The sequence below is a fragment of the Parasteatoda tepidariorum genome, chromosome 11 (genome assembly GCF_982258835.1).
Source record: "Parasteatoda tepidariorum strain Cologne lab strain chromosome 11, Ptep-v5.0, whole genome shotgun sequence".
Classification (NCBI taxonomy): domain Eukaryota; kingdom Metazoa; phylum Arthropoda; class Arachnida; order Araneae; family Theridiidae; genus Parasteatoda; species Parasteatoda tepidariorum.
In genome coordinates, this window is record NC_141765.1 from 36,352,368 (window position 1) to 36,377,536 (window position 25,169).

Consider the following 25,169-nt stretch of genomic DNA (forward strand, 5'->3'; position numbering starts at 1 on the left):
ATAAATATCAATTATTTCAATTCTAAAGAAATGATCCTAAGAAATTTTTTTCAAAAAGCACCGCACCAGAAAAATGAGCTGTAAATAAGACCTTTCTAAAAAAGTCACAAAATGTAGTTTAAAATGTCTTAAATTAGAACAAAAAACAATACAAAGTGGATAAGAATTCTTTTTGTGGTTTTTTATTTATTTCACAGAAATGCAAACATGAATGGCTCTTTTAACCCCACCACATTCTTAGTGTTCACGCTTTCCTGCTTTTCTTCTATGATTATTTTTTACCATTTCAATGTTTGGGACAGTAGTATGTATGGGAAGAGGAATATGTTGGAGATAATGTAGGGGTCGAAATATACTAAGAAAGGTTGCCCATATCCATATATACACCAAACCAATCTAAGCAACTCTAGCAAGTAATATGTAGGCGTAGGTGAGCAATGGCTTATTTCTGAGGTAAACTTTTGTATCTCCGTTTTTGCGATATCACTGTGAAATAAAATTTATCTAGCCATTAAAGCATTAAAAAAATAATTTTATGTATCTGTCGAAAGTTTGCGATCTATAACGAACCCTTTTAACACAATAACTGACTCTGCAACTACATTATTTGAGAGAATTACTCAAACTCAGCCCCGAAAAATTGTATTAAGAAGCAGCATCATTTTCAGTCTTAGTCACTTACTGCAGCAACCCTTTTAGTACTTTGGGAAGGGATTCTCCTTATTTGCACTTTTGCCAATTTTTTGGCCTTTATTTCATTAAAAATATTTGAAATAACTATTTCGTTGTAATTTTTAAAGTAATCTTGAACAATCATTTCTTTATTATTAATCATTTATTTCTTGATCTTAATTTTATAGAAAAATAGCTTTCCAGCCTAACATTATAATGACACCAATCAGCTCTTTTGAAAATAAAAGAGCTAAGGAATTCTTAAACATTTCTACATCTTTTTCTTCCTTAGATAATCAATAAAAATTGTTTTTCTAAATTCTTTTTGAAATCATATCACATTGATTTAAAATAAGTGTCTTACTTTTCATACAAGATTGAATACTTAATAGGATAGAAATGCATTTATTTAATGTAAGTAATCTATTTGTTAAGCTTGGTTCAAACAACCGAGATTCATTGTTAAGATAAAGTGAAAGAAAATGAGCATGTTTAAATTGGGACCATTATTCTTGAATAAGAACAATGTCGCACTTGGCTAAAGCAAATTGCTCGTTAAATGCTTATGACGCTTTTATTCCAAAAAGAATTATCCACTCGTTAAATCAATGTGACTTTTTAAAACTCCTTCTTGTACTCGGTTGGTTGTTGGATTGTTCGGATATCTAAATGAAAAACTTTCAGGAAAATTGATTGCAATTTACAAATTACTTTCTTTCATAATTATGAATTTCTGAAATAATTTTGGATTAGATAAAAAGTCTTAAGTACATTTTAAATATTAAAAAAATAAAATACAAATATGTTAACCCATGTTGATTTAACGTGATAAATACTTCACGCGAATCGCTAGAACTATACGAGAATACTTCTTATCCGGAATATAAGTGTTTTCACATCAAGCAAATAATTTTTTTTCTTTTTAAAAATCAAGTTGTAACAAACAGAAGAAAATGCTAATTTAGTTAGGAATAATAGCTGATTTTTTGACCTGAGATATTTTTGAGTCACAGCATATCGAAAATTTAGGCGTAATGATTTTAAGAATAAAAATGCACCTTAGGAAGTAAGCTTACGATGTAATTTGTCTAATTTATACTGATATGTTAGATATAATAAATTAATAAAATAACGATAAGATTATTTCATAAAATAATAATCTCAAAATAATTTAAAAATAATAATTCATAAGAATTTTAATACAAATAATTCATAAAATAGTATATCTTTTTTTATTTTTTAAAGAGCCTCTTAGTGACCATCGTTACATTGCTACCTATTTAGATGGCTATTTTTTAAATCAGTAAAATTCAACACAAAAAAAACATTCACTAATTTATCTAGTTTATCATAGGTTAAACACAAAAAATACCCTTCCATCTTTTATCTAAATATATATTCAAAATTATTATCAAAAAAATTGTGATAACTGAATGTGACTAAACTAATAACTGATGATGACTAAAATTGTTAAGATAAAAATCCTAATGAAAACTTCTGAAAAAAGGATATACTGATATACAAAGAATACATTAATAGCAATAAAAAAACTTCAAGCTTATATCTGTAATAATTTTTTATAAAATGTTCCTTAAAGGTGAATTCTGCTGCGAGGAAGGTGAAATGCGCGAAATTTTATATCTGTACTAAATGCACCTTGTGTATACATAATACCTTACATATGTACTAAATATTAAGATACACATCCACACATATAAAATAAAGCATTCCCACCTTGAGTCTACTGTGGTTCAAGGGGGGGGGAGGATGTTAAAGTTCCACAACTTCATGACCAATGGCATGATTGTGGCATAGTGGCCAGCACTATGAACAGGCCGCCTTTACTTCTCAGACAAGCTGGCACTCATCAATCTAAAGCTGGGTAAGATTCAAACCGCCACTGGGGATCGAACCCCAGTTCTTCTTCTTAAGGACATTTGAGGGCCTTAACCGCTGAGCCATTACGGTTCTTAGTACATATAGAAGGATTTAAAATTTCACAAAATCGACCAAAACAAGAAATTCTCTTAATTTGGAGCATCAGCGTAATAATAGTATAAATATTTTAATAACAGACTCTGATTGCATATGTTTTTATTTAATTTTATAAGTTTTAGAAATCTGTAATGTTAAATAAGAGATAAAAAAACGTACACTCTTTAAAACTTTGAATTTTTTCCAGAATCCATGTACCAGAATTTCATACCCATTAATGTAGATATACTGAAAAAGATGTCTAAAGAAAATCTTACATTATTAGGTTATGCTTGAGATTTGCATAAATAACTGAGAATGATTGATAAATGCATCGCATAAACTTTATATTTTATTTTCTGAGACAAATAACTTACTTCAAACCACAAATTTACTAACTTTCAGATATTTTCAAAACAATAGATTTTAGCAAATATTCTTCAAAATATGTTTCAAAGATGTTTACTTATTAGCTCTACAATTTTATATAAAACCTTTATTCTAAATAAAGTTTTAAAGTGAAAGAGAAAATCTTTTTGTGTATTTATCTTATCATTATTACAGACTAAAGTGTATTTACCACATGTGGCTGAAAAAAAAAGTAATATAGTTCACCTGGACGTGAAAAATAAGTGGATTTTAGATTGATATACATTTTATCAAGAGCTCTACATCAAAGTAAACTCGTCAGATGCCGTCAAGCCATATCCTTTTCTCCAATATTGAAGTAGTGGGATATAAAAATTGAAATCTTAAAAGTAAGCCCTGCGGGCTTGTTTTTTTAACATCAATGTTTGGCAGCAAACTTTGTGTCGTAAGAAACTAACAAAACATGACTGAAAGTTTGATAGAGGATTTCACATTAAAATTTATTGTGGTTTGAGGAAAGTGTGTGAGAAATATAATATAATCAATTTTTTTCCTCAAAAATAAAGTAGCGTAAGCTCAAAAGAAAATAAGCTAAGTGTATTTTTTTTCCATTTTGTTGAAAATTTTACTTAAATATATTTTTAAAAGGGCCTCATATTTATAAAATAATTTGTGTATATGCATCAGTAAGTTAGGGAAACAATACATGACAATTTTTTCTTTTTTTTTCAACTTATATAGAAAAATACTTTACTTTCAAGGAATGATTTAAAAGTTATCAGTATCAGGGTTTAAAAAAGTTTTATCTCATATTCAAAACTTAGCCCTTAATTATTATAATTTATTAGTAGCAAATAAAGTTTGTACTGATAAATTAATAAGTTTTAAGGCTTGAGTTTTATTAGAAGAAAACACTTAAGCTGTAAAATTCTTTCTTTAAATAATTTGAGAACAATAAGTAAATAATCTCAAGAAACTGAAGCAGTAAGATATTACTTGATTAAAAACATCATTCGTTTCAAAAACATGCAAATTGGAAATAACAGTCGACATTTTTCAAGCACTCAAGAAGAGGCACCCATTTTCATGACTTGCCAGGTGTGAATAAAAAGAAATAAAAGAGATTTGAAGTATAAAACGTGAAGTTGACAACGAAAAATTAAAAAATGAAGGTGAGAAACAGAACTTGAAAAACCACAGTAACCGTGAGAGAAAAAGATGAAAAACGGAACAAAAAAGACCTCAGTGGCCGAAGGGGGCAAAGACTACATTAGTACCCCAGAGGTTTTTCTTGTTCTGCTTTTCCTTTTTTTTTCTCTTGGCTACTGCGGTGTTTCTTGTTCTGTTTCTCACCTTTATTTTTCTATTTTTGGATCACAACTTAACGTTTTATATTTCAAATCACTTTCGCTTATTCTCATTCACGTCTGGCAAGTCTTGCAAATAGGCGCTTGTTTTTGAGAGCTTGAAAATGTCAACTTTTATTTCAAATTTATATATTTTTGACGCCAATGAAGTTTTTGATCACATAATTAGAATAACATATTTTCAAGGATACAAATATGACAAATTTTAGAAGTTTGAAAGATTTTAAAGGGACAAATATGTTAAAATATTTCCTACTATAAGTCTCTAAAGCTGCTACACAAAGGGAAAAAGTGGTGACTGGAATCCGTATAAATATTTATGCCAGTCAGTGAAGTAATTTAGCATCCAATATATGTAATTGATACCAGTCATAACAGGTAATGACAGCTTTATTGTTGACCATTTAAAACTTTTCAATCTTGCTCTAAAGTATAAATTTTTTTCAAGTTGCTAAGTAACCCTTTTAATCAGTTTGATTGTGAAAAAATATGTCTTACATGCATTTAAAACTTGAACTATGATAGATTATTATCAATATATTTTCCCCTTTTAGTAAAGTACTAAATTTTTATGAAAAAAAATTTAATTTTGTTAAGCCTAGCGTGATTGTTGTACCTAGGAGTAGTCTATGTTAGACAGATCTAGGGTAGATGTAACTATTTCATTAAGCACAAATATATTTTCCTGCGGACTATGCCCCCGCAATATATAATTAATACGATATTAGTAGAATTATATATTTTTGAAAAGTTCCCCTAAAATATTCGTAGCATATCATTTATAATTAACTTTATTTATTTTAACTTATACAGGCTACATAATTAATAAGTTTCATTTGCATGGATATCTAAATTAAATCAGTAACAAGTTTTAAGGAAAATAACTTAAAATGAGAGTTATCTAAAAATTAGCATGAAGTTAAACAAGGGGCAGCACCATGTAGTACCTTGTACTTATTTTCCTGAAGTTAATTATTTTAAATGTGTGAGAGAATCCGATCACAAAAAATTTTATTTATAGAAAAATGTATAAAATATTTTTAAAAAAATTTAAATTACTTTGAATTGAATAAATGTTGTTTGAATTACTTTTGGAAAAAAATAATAAAAAGTAATAACACACTATCCTACTTAAAAAACTGGCATATCATGATTCACAATATTTTGATCAACCCCTGTAAATCCATTCAAGAATAAAATAACAAAATAAAATAGTAATCTAAAGAATAAAATAGTAAAAATCATATAAATTTTAAAATAGCATAATCCAATAATTTCAGACTTAGGGGAGGATATATTAGATTTAGTTTTCGCAACAGAAAGGTAAAAAGAAAGCGTAACGTGAAATAACTAAAGAAGAGATAAATATACTGTTTAATAATATACTGATAAATATACTGAATTAAATGTTTTCTAAAAATGGATACAAGTGGAGTCCTAGTCATTAGGTGATATTTTTAACGAAAAAAAAAAGACACGTAACATATTGCATTTAAAAAAAAAAATTCTTCCAGATACTGATGTGCCCATCTTCTCTTTTTCTTTTCGCTTTTATGTTAAGCCCACAGGAAAACTAGAAGATTTCTAGTGTTTTTGTAATTTGGTTTGTAAACTATTACTTTTAAATTCATAATTTCATTCAAATTTAATTTTTTTAGCACGTAGTTTATGAAAATAACAAATTCAGCAGTTTTATTAATAATAGAACATAAAATTAGATTATTACTTTTATTTTTATTTTTAGAGTATTGGTTGTTAAAAAACTCAAAAGCTGAATCCCTTAACTTGTGCGCTCGAGTTAATTCGAGCACGCTAAACAGGCCAAACTGCACACTCGAGATAATTCGAGCGGCGTTGCATTTTATGCTGCTATAATTTTTCACACTCGAATATAATTGAGAATTGAAAATAACAATGTGAAAGCTATGAAAAAAAAGCGTTTTATTGATAATTATCATTTACATAGGATTGTAAACTATAACACTTATTTATCCAGGAATAAAATATAGCTTTATTCCATGGAACAAAAGCGCAGTATATCAAAATTGTTGTTGTTTGTCAACAAAAGAAAAGTTGAACCAGAAGTAGCAATAAATGGAAACCTTGTTTTAAAGTGTGTTTTTTATTCATTAAAAGAAATTGCTTCTTTTTGGCCGGTTTTTTTTCAAAAAATCTGAGTTAAGGGGTTAGTAAAAATTACTGGCGTTTCCTTACCTGTTTTCAAGGTGCATTATGCCTATAATAGATGATTGAAATCACGCTTATTAAGTATTGTAAGTAATGTGTTAGTTTGAAGTTGTTACCTTACAAATATTTATTCTTAATCTAAAACATATTAATTCGAATTCCGAGACTCAGTTCATGTACTTTCCATGCCAGATATATTCATTTACCGTCATTAACCATTATTTTGATAATCAAATTTCAAAGAACTTTGTTATTATTTACAACTTTCTAATTCAAATGAGCATATTTGACTATCAAATAGAAAGTATTTGTAATTCATAGGGTAATGCATACCTACTATCTACATTCATATTGAAATAAACTGATATTTTTATAATCGAATTCCAAAGAACTTTGTTATTACTTACAACTTTCTAGTTCAGAAGAGCATATTTGACGATCAAATGGAAAGTATTTAAAATTCATAGGGCAATGCATCTTCAGAGTAATTCTGAAATAAAATAACCAAATAATAATTAGATTCTGAAAATTGAATGGAGTTTATTGAACTACAAATAATAATAAACATTTAAGGGAATTTTGTAAAGTCATCGGTTAATATTAGATGAACTTGCATTACTGATTGTTATGCCCGGAGTGAATGTTTAATATCAAAAAACCAATCTATCTCATTTCATTAACTGCATATTTTTGATAAATTTCTATTGTTGATAAGTGATTAGAATAATAATAAATTTTAATTATAGTTCTAATAATTAATTATTATTCTAAAAATTTTAATTATAATTCTATAATTTTAATGATAATAAATTTTAATTATGTTAAGCCCACAGGAAAACTAGAAGATTTCCAGTTTTTTTTGTAATTTTGTTTGTTAATTGGTTTGTTTTAGGTACATGAAAAGTTAGACAAGTTTATTATGCGTACACCTACTTTTATGTCTATTACAAGAAAAAGAAGAAGAAAAAAGAAGAAAAAAACAATAATTTATACAACAAATATTACGTATCATTATTAATTAGAATTTCAAACTTTTCGCTACATTAGTTGTGTTGTATTTTGGGGAATATATGTAACAGTTTAAAATGCATTGAAATCTGAATTATCATATTTAAGGACCTACATATATTTCATCGTAAAATCTATGAATTTTTTATGTATGGATATAAAGAATTGCCATGCAAAAACCGTATTCATGTTGGTCAAAGAAATGGAAGCAGTATTTTTTAAACCTGAGCCAAAGGTTGAACTTTCCGCAATATTTCAACTTTCTTTCCGGAACAATAGAAATACTAAGTCTTGCTTCAAAGAAAAAATTTGTATTTATTCTTGTCAAAATCTTGGAAATGTATTTTCACCTATGTAATCCAAAATATGTGACTACGCATAGATGTTATTGGTATTTTTTATACTTATTTACATATTAGATTCTCTTATTTTTAATAATAAATTCTTTTTAGCAATATAAAGATTTTCAGAATAAAATAGCTTCATTCAATTCATGGAATGTATTCAGATTTCAGAGCTTAAAAAGGTTTACAAGACTATTCGGTAAAATAGCGTGAAGTTTATTCTCTAATGTAATTACTGTTTGTTGCTTGAATAATCAAATGGGTTTTATTTATTCGTAAAGAGTATTAAAATCTAAAATAGCCAAACACAAGCGATTTTAAGTTAATGGTCAAAAGTTTTTTTTTAAGGAATCTTTTAACCCTCTCGCGTAGATGGGATACCGGTGTCTCTTTTATTTATTTTTTTTCTGACACTCTAATTACAAGCAAAAATATATTTTGGTATTTTTTAATTATAAAAAACAGTCCAACAGTTGCTAAAAATATTTTTCGATCGTCGGAATTAGATTTGTACAAAAATGCAAAATTTGAAAAAAAGTAGCTCAAAAAAGCTTTTTTCTATTCATGTTTATTAATTCATTAATAATTGATTTCGAAAATTAAGCAAATTTCACCGATGAATAACTATTTCTCTTATACATAAATTACTGCAAATATGAGCACGTTTGAAAAATTATTATTTGGAAGTGAGCCGTGTTTGTAAGATTTATAGTTTAAGATTTTAACCCAGAAAAAGACACCGGTGTTTCATTCTGTATAATAGCCGGAAATAATTCAAATTTTATGGCTTATAATCATAAATTATTAAAATGCTAAATTTAATTTCCTCACTTATTTTAACCTAAATTAATATAAAATATGATAAAAGGCATGAAAATTAAGCTTAATAAAAAATCTGCATCAAAGTGTTAAAATATGAGTTGCCTATCAAATAGTCAAAGGACTTCAACTTATTTTTAGTGAACTTAAATATGGGCATTTATGGAGTAGTAATTGTTACTCTCATCGAAAATCCCAAAGAGAGTTGAATTATGAAAAATCAAAATCTTTATAGTTATAAGGATTTAATGGCCAACGTTCTAAAATGTAACATTTAACTTTTAAGCCTATTTATGGCGTAGTAATTGTTATCCTCATCGAAAATCCCAAAGATAGTTGAATTATGAAAAATTAAAATCTTTATAGTCATAAGGATTTAATGGCCAACGTTTTGAAACGTAGCATGCAACTTTTAAGCCTATGTCGATTCAACGCTTTTGCTCTGTAATGCTTATGATCAGGCTTGCGATTGTTGGATTTTTATGCGATTGTTTGCGATTGTTGGATTCAAAATCTAAACACGTGTTACAACTTAATGTTTGATGAAGATGCATCTAATTAAAAAACGCAAGAAATATTAAACCTGTTAGTTAGTACAACTGACATTTGAGCTATCACTCCCGATCTTATATCTTCATTTCTTCAACAGCAGCATATGCAAAATCAATTCCAAAATCAACTATTATGTGTAAGATTTTCAGTTCATTAAATATGTCTCATGATATGAAATCCACCAGCGGTTTTGGAGTCTAAAAAGTCCATGTATTGTTGAGTGGTTGGAGAAGGAGGTGAGGGGAGTGGGTGATATTCTCCATAATCTATCTTCTAGTCGAAATTGTTATATTTGAAAACTGTCATATATAAGCTTGCATCAACTTTGGACAACCCTTTAGAATAAATTCCAGGCTATCGCAACTATCGCATTAATGTAGCTACACTTTTAAAAATAGCATCAATAATTTCAAAACTATTTCCTTTCTTTTTTTAATGAGTTCTCAAAATACTCATTCTCTACAAAACTCGAAATTAATTAAATAATTCTTAAGTTGAAGTATATATTTTACAATTTTACAAAAAAATAGTTAAATGAATGACTGAAATCCAAAACACAAAAATCTATAGTAATAGCAGCTTAAACAACATATAAACTTTGTCCTCGAACTGTATTGTATTCTTTTCTGTCTAATAAATCCACCGGAAAATAAATTACATTTCTGACGTAAAATAAGTAGATCAGAATAGTTTATATTTCAAGCACTCGTATATTTTTGAATGAAATATCTAGAATTAAAGCCTTAGATATTGCCTGTTTGCTATTGTCTTCCTATATAAACTTTTCTATAGTCTCGCCCTAGTCAATTGTTGTCCAATCAAATGAGTAAAATATATTTTGTAATATGGGAGCAGTATTAATAAGTAACGACAACAAATATGAAAATCCACAATTTTATTCGTCCGAAATTGTGGGATTTAATGTGTCATTGATACTATACAAAATTGTTTATAGGTAAGAAGCTCTTTATTTAAACGTAGAACGTTGCACATACTTATAAAAATACACATTTTTTAATATATGTTGTAATTTCGGCTCGAAATGAGTGTTATATGGAAATCTGTTCTCTCAGAGTGTTATTATACAATGAATTGAGACCATGCTGGGAATAGTTATTTTACTTCATAATTTTTTATTTTACTTTATAATTTTTTATTTTACTTTATAATTTTTTATTTTATTTTAATACCGGAGTTATACTGCCTACGCAATTCTGAGTTTACGACTAACAATGTTCAACTACGTAGCCTTGTAATTTTGAAACCAATCCTGAAAACAAGGGATCTCATGGATCAAGTTTTGGGAGAAATTAGACTTCGTGGAGGATTTCATGATGGAACTAACCAACATGTGCGTTACATAGAGAAGAAAACCACAAAAACCTCGAATGGTCCGCTCGATGGCAAGGTGATTTTATCACATGATTCGTCTGCAGTTTATGATATTTTGCAAGCCGGGAGCAAAATTCGTATCAACAAGCAACAGCTGGGATTCGGAGGTGATCGCTCAATCCCCTGAGCCACCACCCCTCCAATAGATTCACATTGTAATACTTCAGTTAAATGTACTCTGACATTCTATTTACCTAATTTTTTTTCACACATCTGATGAGGGTTAATTTTATTAGACTAGCTTATATAAAAGTCACAAAATATAATGCAGCCGTTTTTGGAGACTATTTAATCAATTTTCAATTTGTTGAACTTTGAATAATTGCTCTTTCAGAACATTTTAACAAGGATGTTATATAATTTTGAATTTTGAAATTTAAAAGAAAAATTGCAAATTTTACGACGAGAGTAAGTAGAGAGATCTACGTGCAAGAGTCATGATTTCTTAATTCGTTAAAAAAAATAAGTCTCAAATAGTTAATTTTAAAATAAAAAATCTTGTTGAAATTCTAATTCATTTAAGAAAATATTTTTTTATAGTTTCACAAACAGTAAATTTAGAAATTAAAAAAATTTCAAAATTTATTTTGTTCACTTTAAATATTTAAATTTAATACGTAGTTTTAAAGTTGCTAAATTGCGTGAAAGGAAAACACGATTCTTATTTTTAGTATATGTATTTTTACTTCTCTCCTTAAAAAATTGAATAGAATTAATTAACTACTGAATTTCAGACTGACTAATGAAGTTCCGTATTTGAAAGAGTTGAAGATAAAATATGCATATTTATGAAGATATAATTATTATTTTAAGAATTTCAAACATTTAAAAGAAATCCTTGCGAACTAATTTGTTTTCAGAAACTTTATGCCACAAAGATTTGAAATTGCATGATTTTTTTTAAAGAATCAGATTTAATTTCTCAAAGAATCTTCGATATCTATAGAAAAATGTAGGCATATTAAATTTCTGAAACACTTTTCAGCAATCCATTATCTCCTTGATTTAAAATTTAAAATAAAATACATTTATATCCGCTTCTATGAAATCCCTTGCTTCTTTCGAATAAAGCAAAACAAATATACATGAATAGCTGCTTAGATAAAACTCGAACACTGACTCGAAAGAGATTGCGTTCTACTTCATGAAGGTTTCGAGAACATAGATAAAATATAGTATATACTCTCGCTCACAAGTTTCGAAAATAAAAATGAAATTTGCATTTGTATCATATCATAAATAGTTGAGACCAGTCACAGTTAGAGGGGGCTTTCTGGATATCTTATGGCATATTGTTCGGTAGATGCCGTCTTTGGAAAATACCCAAGCAAAGATCGATGGTAAAGAGAAATATATATCCTATGGGCGTGCTACTTTTCGTTCGAATTTATTCCAAAAGTTCCCATTTCGCTCGTACATTTCTTTTTCACTTTCAAAGATCTTTTCAATATTTTGAAAAATTTTTCATTTTTGATTTCACCGATTTAAGATTAATAATTGAAAATGTTATTTTTTATCACAAGTTTTTACAATAAAATTCTTTTGAGGGAACTGAACTTCTTAAATCAAACAAGTTTTAATGCTTTTATATATATCTTAATAAGTTGTGTCCAATCATACGTTTCTATTCAGAATTAACTGCTGTGGAACTAAAAACGATTTAATAATAATAATTGAAAATGTTATTTTTATCATAGGTTTTACATTAAAAATTTGAAGAAATAAACTTTTTAAATCAAAAGAGTTTTAATACTTTTATATGTATCTTAATAAGTTGTGTCCAATCATACGTTTCTATTCAGAATTAACTGCTGCGGAACTAAAAACGATTTAATAATAATAATTGAAAATGTTATTTTTATCATAGGTTTTACATTAAAAATTTGAAGAAATAAACTTTTTAAATCAAAAGAGTTTTAATGCTTTTATGTACATCTTAATAAGTTGTGTCCAATCATATGTTTCTACTCAGAATTAACTGCTTTGGAACTAAAAACGATTTAATAATAATAATTGAAAATGTTATTTTTATCATAGGTTTTACATTAAAAATTTGAAGAAATAAACTTTTTAAATCAAAAGAGTTTTAATGCTTTTATGTACATCTTAATAAGTTGTGTCCAATCATACGTTTCTATTCAGAATTAACTGCCGTGGAACTAAAAACGATTTAATAATAATAATTGAAAATGTTATTTTTATCATAGGTTTTACATTAAAAATTTGAAGAAATAAACTTTTTAAATCAAAAGAGTTTTAATGCTTTTATGTACATCTTAATAAGTTGTGTCCAATCATACGTTTCTATTCAGAATTAACTGCTTTGGAACTAAAAACGATTTAATAATAATAATTGAAAATGTTATTTTTATCATAGGTTTTACATTAAGAATTTGAAGAAATAAACTTTTTAAATCAAAAGAGTTTTAATGCTTTTATGTATATCTTAATAAGTTGTGTCTACACGTGCATTGAACTAGATCGTACTTTGCACTAGAACTTTTGAGCTAGGAGGAGTTTAAAAATAATGATTGTTTATTGGAATTACACATATTTGCAGGCTTGTAGGCTCAATTTAGGCTTATAAACCTTTGTCAAATGGAAGGACAGGCAGCACAATACAAAGAAGGACAGCACGAAGATATATATAGGGTAACCACAAAGAAGGACAGCACGAAGATATATATAGGGTAACCGTGGGATTCGAACCCTCTACATCCACACTTTGCGCAGCGTTTGCCCGCTCGGCCAGGGAGGCCCCAAGTAATAATAATTTAAAATGTTACTTTAATCATACACTGAAAAAATGTTGATGTATGGTCACCCCAATGTTTAGTGTTGAGGTAAATTAAATACGATTTCAAGTACAGAGCTATTGCTATTGCGCAAAAATTTACACTTACGAAGAGAATTGGAGCAAATATATTCCTAAAAATACGCTTGTTTCTTAAACGAAATGCTTCTGCAATGGATTTATAAGTTGGTTCTATTGTGCATTAAAATATAGATTTTTAGTAAATAAACAAACAAAATATAAATAAAACAAAAAATTTAACAAAATATAAACGGTGTAGGCTTTGTTTTAAAAGTTTGTTGAAAGAAATATACTCTTTAAATCAAATGAGTTTTAATACTTCTATGCATATTTAAATAAGTTGCATCTAACCGTAAATTTCTATAGATAGTTTACTGTTTTTGAACTAAAAGGTGATTTAGTAATATCAGTAATGTAAAATGTTTTTTTTTATCATAGGTTTTGTTTTCCAAAATTTGATCGAAGAAATAAATTTTCTAAATTAAACAAGTTTTAATATTTATATGTATATGTTAATAAGTGTCTAATTGTACATTGCTCTGGACCTAAAAGACCTTTTAACGGCACTATCAAATGTCTTAGTGTGTTTGCTAATACGCACATCTTAGGTGTCTAAATTTAATATAATAGAACATTGTAATGGTTAAAAATCTATGAAAAATGAAAATTTTAAAAGGCTGAATCATATGTTAGGAATATACCATGTTATTACAAATTAACGAAATAAGTTCAATAATCTATGCCCCTGTTATTTTTATAGTTGTGTGCATTGAATTATTGTAATCCTCAAGCGCAAATAACTAAAATCATAAAAAGAATCATAAAAAAATTAAAAATCACAAAAAGAGATTCTAAATAAGCGACATAATTTCGCAAAATTTTAGGGTCGTAATTATTCAAGAATAAAAAATAATAAAACAAAATCTAAAATCCAAACAAAAAATTTGAAATTTTGTTATTGCCATCACATCACCTATTTTTTTGACAAGAAAAAATAATCAATTAAAATTTAAATGCGAATTAAAATAATAAAAAATATAAGATCAAATGCGATTTGAAAGAGGATGAACAGAACAGCTCAGACATAATTTAAAATAATAAACACAAAATTTCAGAAGCAGATTGAAACGAAATTCACGTTTCAGAAATATGGCAAGCATCAAAAGTATGCGTGGAAGTACAAAAACATGAATTTACATTTTATTATTAAAATTTTGTAAAAAAGTAATAAAAAAGCTTAGAAAGAATCTTTGAATTTACGAGACAAAAATTACCGCATATCGCTGCAAGAATTTCTAATTGTTTCTCAAACATAATATTCTCCTGAGCATAACTAATTAATGTATGCATGATAAAAAACGATTATCTATAAAATCTACTGTCCTTAAAACAGGAAAATAATTTTGCATAAATCAATGAAGCAAGAATTATTTATCAAAACTCCTCAACAAAAACCTGGGAAGTCTGAGGGCATGGATTAAATTCAATAGCTCACTTGAAATACTTAAAAGAACAAAAGAGAAAATAAATTGAAAAATTAAAGTCTTTTAGAAACTTTAAGAGTTTGTTAAAGATTTCTTACAGAAATTTTATTCGGATCAAAAGACCCGCATGTAGCTTAAATTCTTAAGGTTTAAAGAAAGGTATTTTTATTATTATTTTTGAAAGTAAACAAATCTGCATTTTATATTTTTATTTTATAAATCTTGATACATTAAAAAGCATTAAAAACAATGAGACGAAATAAATCATTTTTTTTTATTTGTTTAGTTTCATGGCATAATTTTATAAATATAAACATTATTTGTGCATCTTCTAACATCTAAAGAAAAAGTTTAATTTGGGAAACTTTAAGGCTCAAAAATGAACCGTTTTATTAGTGATTTTGTTTTGTTTTATTTTAAAATATGTTATTTTTAAAAAAATACTATGCATTAATATATTTACACTCACAGATAAATATACAAATCATATTAGATTAAAAGAAATAGCATATTTAATCACCAGAAACTAAAGTAATACACATTAAGGCTAAATCTAAAGTAATTTTCACAGATAATTATGGCTACACTTAATTGCACAATGAGTCAACAAAAAAAAGCGGACCACTATGAATAGCTCTTGACCTAATGATAGAATCTTCACGTTCTAGGACTCAATTTTAATGGTATTAGGGGGTGACCTGATATATACAAATTGATAAGTGCATACGATATTTAAAGTTACGAAATCAGACACAAAAATACTTTCTCTGAACATTTTTTTCAACGGATTCGGATTTCTGAACACCAAAATATAGGAGGTGGGCTCAATCTGGGAAATATGGTCCCCATAGTTTGGTGAGGAGAGCGATCCAAAATTGGGCCCCTTAATAAGTTGTATTAGCGTATCTCGAGAACTTTTTAAGAGAATTGAATAGTTTTCGCACACATCTATAAAATTCGCTTGTCCAAAGAAAATTCCATGCAAAAATAAATTTTAGTAAATATTTATCTTTTTTTATTATTTTATTTAATGGTAGTCGAAAAATTTTTGAATTGCAAAGTGCAGAATTTTTTACATCATTCTAAGGAATATAATTTTACATGGCAAAATACAAAATTTGAGTGAATTTGGTCGAATAGTTCCTTAGAAACCAAATTTTAAAAAAGTCGTCTATTTAATAATACCAATATCGTTTCATAGTTGTTTTTCATATGCGTTAAATCACATTGTATTACAAAGAGCGCGACAGGAAATCGTTATAACAATAATTACTTTTGCTTTGCGATACTTATTGTTGTAATTATTACAACACTCAAATTGATTTAAAAATAGAAACGCGTGGCAATTCAGTCCAAAGTAATAGACAATGTTGAGAGAATCCGAGATGACTGTATTGTTTGGTATGATAACACTATATTCTGTGGGAAACTCAAGCTGCAATTTTCTCTCTTTCCGTAACATAGCATTGGCATAAACTATCACTAATTACATTTGCTTTGCTATAAATATTGCTGTAACTATCACACCACTGAAGTGCATTTAAAAATAGAAATGTGTAGCAATTCAATCCAAAGTCATAGACAATGTTGAGAGTATCCGAGGTGATTATATTGTTTGGTATGACAGCCCTGTATTCTGTTGGAAACTCAATCTCAGAAATAAAACTCTCACTTCTGATAGATTCAGTAATCCTTGAGCAGTATTTCGTTAATTTTGAAAATCATTTCGTCACGAAATCACGTGATTTGAGAGTTCGCGTTTCGTCACAAATCGCATGATTCCGTGACGAAACGCGAACTCTCAAATGTATGACCTAATTGATTTCTTAATTCGAAACCTCTTCGTAGTACGTTGTGGGAGATTGTTAACTAGAATGACGAAAATTGAACATAGACTAAGCAAATGAAAATAATTTGACAAATTACGCCGACAAGAAGTTGGCCTTGTACTAGGAAGTTTCGGAGTTCAAATCTCTCTTCAGGCTTTGATGTAATTTATTTGTATGTTCTTGTTGTGCCGTGCCGTATATATGGTGTTCACGTTAAAGTGATTGTTAAAAACATAATACATGCACTATAGGTTTTTTTTTTTTTTTTTTTTTTTTTTTTTAAATAGAATGACGAAATATATCTTTAATTTTGACGAAATTTGTTTTCTCGAAGTAGTGACAATATTTATTTCGTGACCAGCGATGGCTCAGGACATAGAGCATTCACCTTCTAATGAGGTGAACTGGATTTGAATCCCAACGATGGCTGGTCTATACGAATCCGCATCCGGCTTGCACCGACCACAGTGCTGAAGTGAATTAATCTCAGGGGTAGACGGATCATGGGTTAGAATCCCGTTACCATCAGGCTAACCTTGGGAGTTTCTCATGGTCTTCTTCTCCATGTAACGCAAATGCGGGTTAGTTTAATCAAAAAGTCATCCACGAAGGCTGTTTTTTCCTAATACTTGATCCAGGAGTTCCCTTGTTTCTGGATTGAGCTCAAAATTACAAGGCTGCAGAGTTGAACATTGATAGCCGTAAACTCAAAATTGGGTCAGTTACTCAACGACGGTTATAAAATAAAATTAAAAAAACTAGTTATTTTGTCCCTATGACGAAATATTCGTTCAAAGCATTTACCAGGAAATGGTCTCGTCAAAAACGAGGAAAGTTTTGCTATAATTGAATATCTATTTTTTGCAGCACTTAAGCGCCAATTTTCTCTCTTTCCATCACACATCTTCCGCATCAAATGTATCAATTTTAAAAAGCACATATTTTAACAAACCATCTTTTTGTTTATATATATACATGTTTATTTAAAAAGGAAAAATTTTACTGAATAATTTTACTGTCGCTTTATTGGGAGGGTGGCATTTTTCCTTAATAAAACCTAAAAAAGTATTTTCAATAAAATTATAATATTTAATTACAACATATAAACACATATAAAGTAAATGCAAATACTTTTAGTTGCCTATTCTTTATAAAATTTGATGTTTTGTAAAGCAGGGAATTGTTACCATAGCATTTAAATAAATAGCTACATTTTAAAATTAATTTCCTTTCTAAATTAATTTCATTGCTTGTTTTTTTATTTAAAAAAACATAATTTAAAATAAGGAAGATGGAAAAAAATAATAGAAGTTTAATATATTTATTCACTTTTTTTAGTTAAGTACTTTCAACCTTTTTTAGATATAAGGCAAAAAGATAAGTCTAAAACCAAATGCTGCTTTTATACTCTAAAATGAAATCAGAAAAAGTTTAATTTCTTGTTTGTCTCGATCTATATTATTTAATACCATCTATACTTAGAATGCGCTATTTCAAAGTGTTATAAGCCTTTCTTTTTTAATACTTTTTATAGTTCTTTTGAAATAACTTAATGCTCTACTGCCTAAGTTCAGAAAAGATAAAGAATAAAGAAGAAAATAAGAAAAAAGGTTCTCAACAAACTTCACAACATATGACACTACTCATTTACTCTCCTCCATCAATTAGAATTAATATTTTTTATTAACAATAAAGAAAGCAATAAAACCGCATGAGCTATCTATTTATTAAAAGCCCATTAGCGTCTTTAAATTGTGCTATCAACCCTACGATAAAAAACGATTTGTCAACAATCGTAAGTTCAAATAATGAAACACTGAGAAAATACTTCTTTTTCTCCCAGAAATATAAAGACAGGAAATAAGTCGTCCGGTAGTATTGTCTTTCGAAACCCAGAAACTGCTTTTATTCTCATTTCCAATAGATACTTTTATTGATTTTTCTTTAACGGCGTTGGACAGAATGACTACAAAGACATCATTTTATCCTTCGGTTAATTGGCACAGCCACGCCACTTTTTACGTAATTGGTCCGTCTGCGAACAGATTTGGCCAATTTATTCTGATAGCAAGTTTCTCCCTCCTCTAATCTCCCGTTGTGTGGGTGTACCGGTTTTTTTTTTATTTTCCTCTTACCTATTTGGAAAAGTAATGAAACTCCGAAATTACGTTACTTTCCTTTTTTGAGGAGGCATTTCAGCTTATAAACAAGCAAATAATTTAGCTTTCTTAGCTAAGATAGGGTTTAGAAACCTCTTAAGGGATAAAAAAACATAATTTATATCAAATCTTAATCTCAGTTAACTTAAAGTAAGTCTATGTATTTTTTATATTATCGAACTGCTTTCGGCAACATCTGATTGAAGATCATAGACTGAGAAGAAAGGTATGGTCAAAATTACTGGAATATGGTAAAATTCATCTTTTTTTTCTGGCTCCATGGGAATACGAAAAAACTTTCACCAAAATGCTTTGATAATGATTTTGGTAAAATTACAGATAAAAAGGTTTTAAAATATGTGATAAAATTTGGTAATTTTATCATGATACCTTCATGATAAAATTACCATGATATTACCTTCATGATAAAATATCATGATTTTATCATGATATTTGGTAATATGATACCTTCGAGCATGGCGGCATAAAAATCTTTTATTAGCTTAATTTTCTTTTATGTTTTGTATTTTTTTTACTTAATGTTGGGTATTTAGAACTATAATTTTCATAACAGAAATTTTCTGGTAAATTATTACCATATGAAAGGAAAAATTACCAAATGAATGGTTTAAATATCGCATATTTTGGTTTAATTAACCAAAATTATGGGTTTTTTTTATCAGAAATGTCCTTACCTCGCAGAACGATAACTTAACTAGAATTTTTACTCAGTAGTCATTTATTTATGCTGAAACTAATTTTTTTTATCTTAAATCTTTTTTTCTGTATTCAAAAAATTTTTGTCACTAATTTGCAATTCAAAGTATTAAGTTATACTTTCAAATTAACTTTTATTTAAAACCAAAGAAATATATTAATGTTTCTAAAGTATGTCACAAAGATTTATTTTATTCATATCAGTTTTTAATTAAAGTTTATAAAAATTACTTGTAAGAATAATAAATATGTTATTCAATATTATTGGTTTTCTTATTTGCATGTAAATTTTTTTTTCTTAATTAAAAAGATATGTAAATAAATATTGACTGTATAACTTTCTTTCTTGAATAGCTTTCATTAAAGGGATGTTTAAGTGTGAAATAATCGTAAAAAATATGAAAGAAGCAGAACGATAAAGGAAAAAAAATATTACCCCTTGCAAGGATTTTTAGTTCTTAACATGTAATTTGCTTTTTCTACAAACTTAAAAAAATAAACTGATAAGGAATTTAATAACAATATGTTGATTGGATTTCATGTAATTGTAAATAAATAACGCATTTTTTTCATTAGGGATAGAACATTTTAAATTATGTAAAAATTTGTAGCTTTTTATAACAGTCGGACGGCCATCAAATTATATACTTCAAACTGCGTAAAAACTGTTTTATCTTATTGATTTTTTTCCTCAACTATGGTTCAATTCTGGAGAATGAAAATACCGTCCTAAGATATGAATAATAATCAAAGTAAAAAACCTGATTTTTTTTTAATATTATTTTAAACTGCTTACCCAATTCAGAGTCTTTGACTATCAATATTCAACTCCGAAGCCTTGTAAATTTGAGCCCAACTCAGAAGACAAGGGGAGGATTAGATCAAGCAACGGGACAAACTAGTTTTCGTGACGGACTTTTGGGATCCAAATTATCCGCATTTGCGTTGCATGGAAATTCATGAAAACATCCCACGTTGAGCCCAACGCCATGGGATTCTAACCAATGATCCGACAACCACTGAGGATATTTTATATAAGCCTGTAGTTTGTGTGAGCCGAGAGCAGAAATCGTATCAACCATCAGCCATCGCTGAAATTCGAACTTAGAGCACCTCATTGAGTACGGAGTTCACTCCCTAATGAAGTCGAAAGTTTAATTTTGATGTTAGGTTAACTTACGTTGAATTTTTTGCTAGTTTATTTGTAATGTTCGTTTAGTTCGATACGAATGTAATAAAAATTATCAATTCATGACAGGATTTGAAAATTTAATTAACTTAAAATTTGAAATGTGTTTGCTATGTTTACCATGTTACTATGCTATGAGGCATGTATCTGAATTAAAATATTCAAAAATATATCGCATAGTTTCCTAACTCTAAAAAGCATTTTCAAACAAAATCCTAATTTAATGATTGACTAACACATTATGTTCATTCTTTTCAAGCACGTAATATTTTTTTTTATTTAAAAAAATAATTCTAAATGAAAATACTTGTAATAAAAGAAAGTTCGGTGAAAATTTTTCTCCCTCGATAAAAAGCATGCCTTGTAATATCATGAATACAAGACTTCTGGTTAGAAAATATGAGGTTATTTATCAACTTTTATGACGACGAAACCTTTTATGAATTCCTTTATATCTTTATTAAAAAGTCAGTAACTCGAAATTTCTGCAAATTACATCAAAGTTGCATGGACGGCCAAAAGATTCTCTCGTCGCTATTTTACAAATTTGGCTAATTTAACGCTAAAACTTTAAAGAATATTTTTTCCTGAACCAAACTTCATCATTTTTATTAGATCAGCGAACATAATACCAAGTTTATGAAGGACGCTAATACTTTTCATAGGTTCTTGTATTCCCTCAAGTTTAGTGAAGTTAAAATAACTTTGAAATTAAAAGAGTTATTAAAAGTATAATTGCATTAACGAATTTAAGAGTATTAGTTTAATGTTAAAAATCTGTTGGCAAAATTTTTTTAATAATTAATAAGAAATAATTCATCAAGTGTAAAGCAATTATTGAAACCAAAAATATAAAATATATAATGTAATTTATAATGAATATTAAAATGTATATATAATGTAATTCATAATAAATTAAAACTTTGCTGAACACAACATAACTTATAGGTAAAATATTGATTCATTTATTTGATTTTTATGTAATAAGATGGAATCTTAATGGCTCAAGATGCATTTCTCAAATTTATGTATATAAACAATAATGTAAAACATAGAATGACATTCAAAAACGTACTTTCTCAGAAAAAAGAAAGACATTTCTGTGATATTATTATTAATCGTTTTTAATTAATAAACGAGATCAATTTTAAGAGCTATTCATTTCTTTTATTTCTACTAATTTTATAAAACTGAGTAATAGGGCAGAAAAGTATTCACATTGTTTAAAAATGTAATTTTAAATTTAATAAAAAATCCCTAATCGTCTTGAACCAAGTCGAATAAACTTTTATGAAACATAAAATAAAAACTTTTATATTTTATTTCTTTATAGTTTTCTAACCATAAATTTAGGATTCAGATGAAATATATTTCAAATTCCTCTCGAAAAAACGCAAATCAATAAGGTAACCTCAGTTTTCAAATCAGTCATTATTTTTATCCCACTGTAGAACATTTTTAATCAAAATACGGTAAAGTACATCTTTTTGGGTACATCAACCGAAATATTTACAGTAATATTTATTTAATTCGAGTGTTTCAGTGATTTTACAGTTGCTATTACTAAAACATTATTGTATATTGGATTTTTGTTCAGTAACATGTCCCGGTAAAATAGATTACCGTAATTTGATCCGGACCGATTACCGTAATTCGATCCGTTTGATGAGGAATTTTTGACATCTCAGCTGATGTTGGTAACTGTAAAATGTCAATTAGAAGATTCGTAAAAATAAAAAATAATTACCGTGAAGAAAATACGACTTTTCCATTGTTGAAGATTCTTGCAAAGCGGTTAGATCTTTGAACTTGATGAAACTTTCCTTCTCTTTCATTGAAGAAAAGATCGGGAGTCCATATTTTAGAGATACTGCTTAGAGGAATACTTTGTATAATTCCTTCTGGGTCAGGATAACGTAAACGAGGATCCTCCCAATGCTCTTTTAAATAGAGCTGAATTACGTAATCCTAAAGTATATAAATTTGAATTTAAAACAATATTTTTTACCTGATTAAAAATTTCATTCACTTAAAAAATGTATATAAATAGATATTACCTGATTTGTTTGGTTTATTTCCCTTTTCGTCTGGCACTTCTTGGAAATAGGCGCCAGTTTTTGTGAACTTAAAATATGTCTACTGTTTTTTTTCTTCTATTTAAATATTTTTAAAGCTAATGAAACTTTTAATCAGGTAATATCTTAACAGTTCAGTTTCTTGGAGTAATTTTATCTAATAGTTTCGATTTAGTTATCCAAAATAAAACATTTTTATTAAATAAAAGTTATAATCAAAAACAAATTCGTAAACTGAAATGTCCAATATAGGCATATAACTATAAAAAACTAATAACATTTTAGAAATTTAGCTACCCTCCTCCTTGGTTAGTAGATACTTCTACCACTAAGCGTCTGTGGGGAGCTTTCTAACAATCACAACTCGTATTTATGTTAAAGCTATATGCTGAAAAAGATCTTTTAAAATGGATTTAAGTGACAAAAACTGAAAAAAATCAAGCCTACAAATATTAAGTTTTGTTCCAATCTAAAAGATTTTGAACTACTTTTAAAGCTGGCTGCATATTTTTGTAAAACTTATCTTTCGATATAACTCATAACAAAAAAAAGTTCAAAAATAACTGTTCTTTTTACCAAAGAAAGAAAAGAAAATTCATGTAAGTCATACAGGCAGTTTTAAAAGTATACAAATGCACTACTTTCTTGTAAATATAACGTTATTTGAAGCAAGAATTGCTCCAAATATCCAAAAATAAAATATTCAACGCATATTTATTACAAGAATATTCATCATTTATAGTTATTGCTACTCATCTTTTTAAAAAAATATATTTACCAAAATATACGCAATGAATTTTTTTTGAAATTAAGTTTCTTTTTAATTAAATTTTACTATTTTTCGTAATTCACATAATATTATTTTAATTGATTTAATTTAAGAAAAGAATGCGAAATCAATTAAACAATATATATTGACAGATCCTACCATTTTCTACATTTTTAGATCGAATTCTTTAGTAAAGCACATTATATGTTTCAAAAAATCTTAATAATGTTTGTTTACTGGACAAAGTTTAAAATATGCAATCAGTTAAAAAGATTAACAATCCTTACCATTTTTAAATCACTAATATCAAATATATCAATAATGTTTATGTGGACTCTAACTTTTGTGGGAGCAGCTGAAAGAGAACAGCACGTTCTTAATTAAAACAGAAAATTAAAAAAATGAAAATAAAATTTATTTAAGGTCATGCTATTTTACCTTCGCTTCCAATCATGTGTGGCCGTAAATTGGCGTCGTAATTGCGAAGCATTTTATCTAAATGGCTTTTTTTCAAATGAACCATATTACCAAAGACCCTAAAATAAACCAAAAGCTTAATGCTTCCTAATCATACTTTTCACATCATGCGAAAAGCTCATAATGCAATGCGGCATAAATAATTACGGATGAATAAATTTCAAGCTGATATAATATTTTAAAATTCAAAGGTTGTTTACTACTTACGCATGAATAAAGCCCCAGAATATGAAATAATAAAGAAACTCCATTTTCATAATTGATTACTTTAGCGATGAAGTGCTATCTGAAACGGAAATAAGAGGATTATTTTATATCATAAATAGCATGAAACTTCTCTTGAAAATGATAAGCAAAACAATTTAGTATTAAGAAGTGTTTTGGTTTTATTGTCTTTATGTAGAGTAAGGACTTTTTTGGACAAATTAATATTCAAAAATGATTTTTTAGCAGAAATAAATACAAAAGAAAATATAAAAGAAAATATAAAAGAAATATAATGCATTTCCCTCGAAATATATTATACTTTACAATACATTTAATACTTTTCTTTAATTACTTTTAGCTTTATCGATAGATATTTTTACTTTAGAATATAGAGATGATCCATGAGCGGTGTTTTGAATTTTTTATGCTTTCTACGAAAGTACACACAAATTTTGATATCATTATCATGAGGTATTATCTAACAAAGTTGAAATTGTTTTGGTAAATTTTGCGCAACAGTATCTATATATTTTATTTAATTTTCAGCATTTTTTAACGTAACTGCTTAAGGAATTTTCGAAATTAAAATTTTAAGATTTTTATTTCTTTTTAAATTATATATATATATATATATATATGTAAGTTCAAAATGTAGAGAAAACAAGGGAAAAATTACAGAACAATGAAGAAAGGGGAGAAAGGAGGAAAAATAATAATAAAAATAACAAGAAACCGAGGGGGATTTTAAAAAATCCGGAAAATAA

The 25,169-nt window shown here is 27.6% G+C and overlaps 1 protein-coding gene across 5 annotated transcripts in view; it reads right to left on the minus strand.

The window, feature by feature from the left end:
- Window positions 1-25,169, minus strand: part of LOC107443766 (glutamate-gated chloride channel) — a 181,883-nt gene that overhangs the window by 21,798 nt on the left and 134,916 nt on the right. For all 5 annotated transcript variants that reach the window (XM_016057734.4, XM_016057732.4, XM_071187492.2 and 2 more), the window contains 5 exons: window positions 24,406-24,484; window positions 24,160-24,257; window positions 24,009-24,076; window positions 22,625-22,845; window positions 6,977-7,059 (listed from right to left, as the gene is read on the minus strand). In XM_016057734.4, coding sequence (XP_015913220.1) covers window positions 6,977-7,059; window positions 22,625-22,845; window positions 24,009-24,076; window positions 24,160-24,257; window positions 24,406-24,455 — 520 coding nt within the window. In that variant the 5' untranslated portion in view covers window positions 24,456-24,484. The remainder of the gene's footprint in view (window positions 1-6,976; window positions 7,060-22,624; window positions 22,846-24,008; window positions 24,077-24,159; window positions 24,258-24,405; window positions 24,485-25,169) is intronic.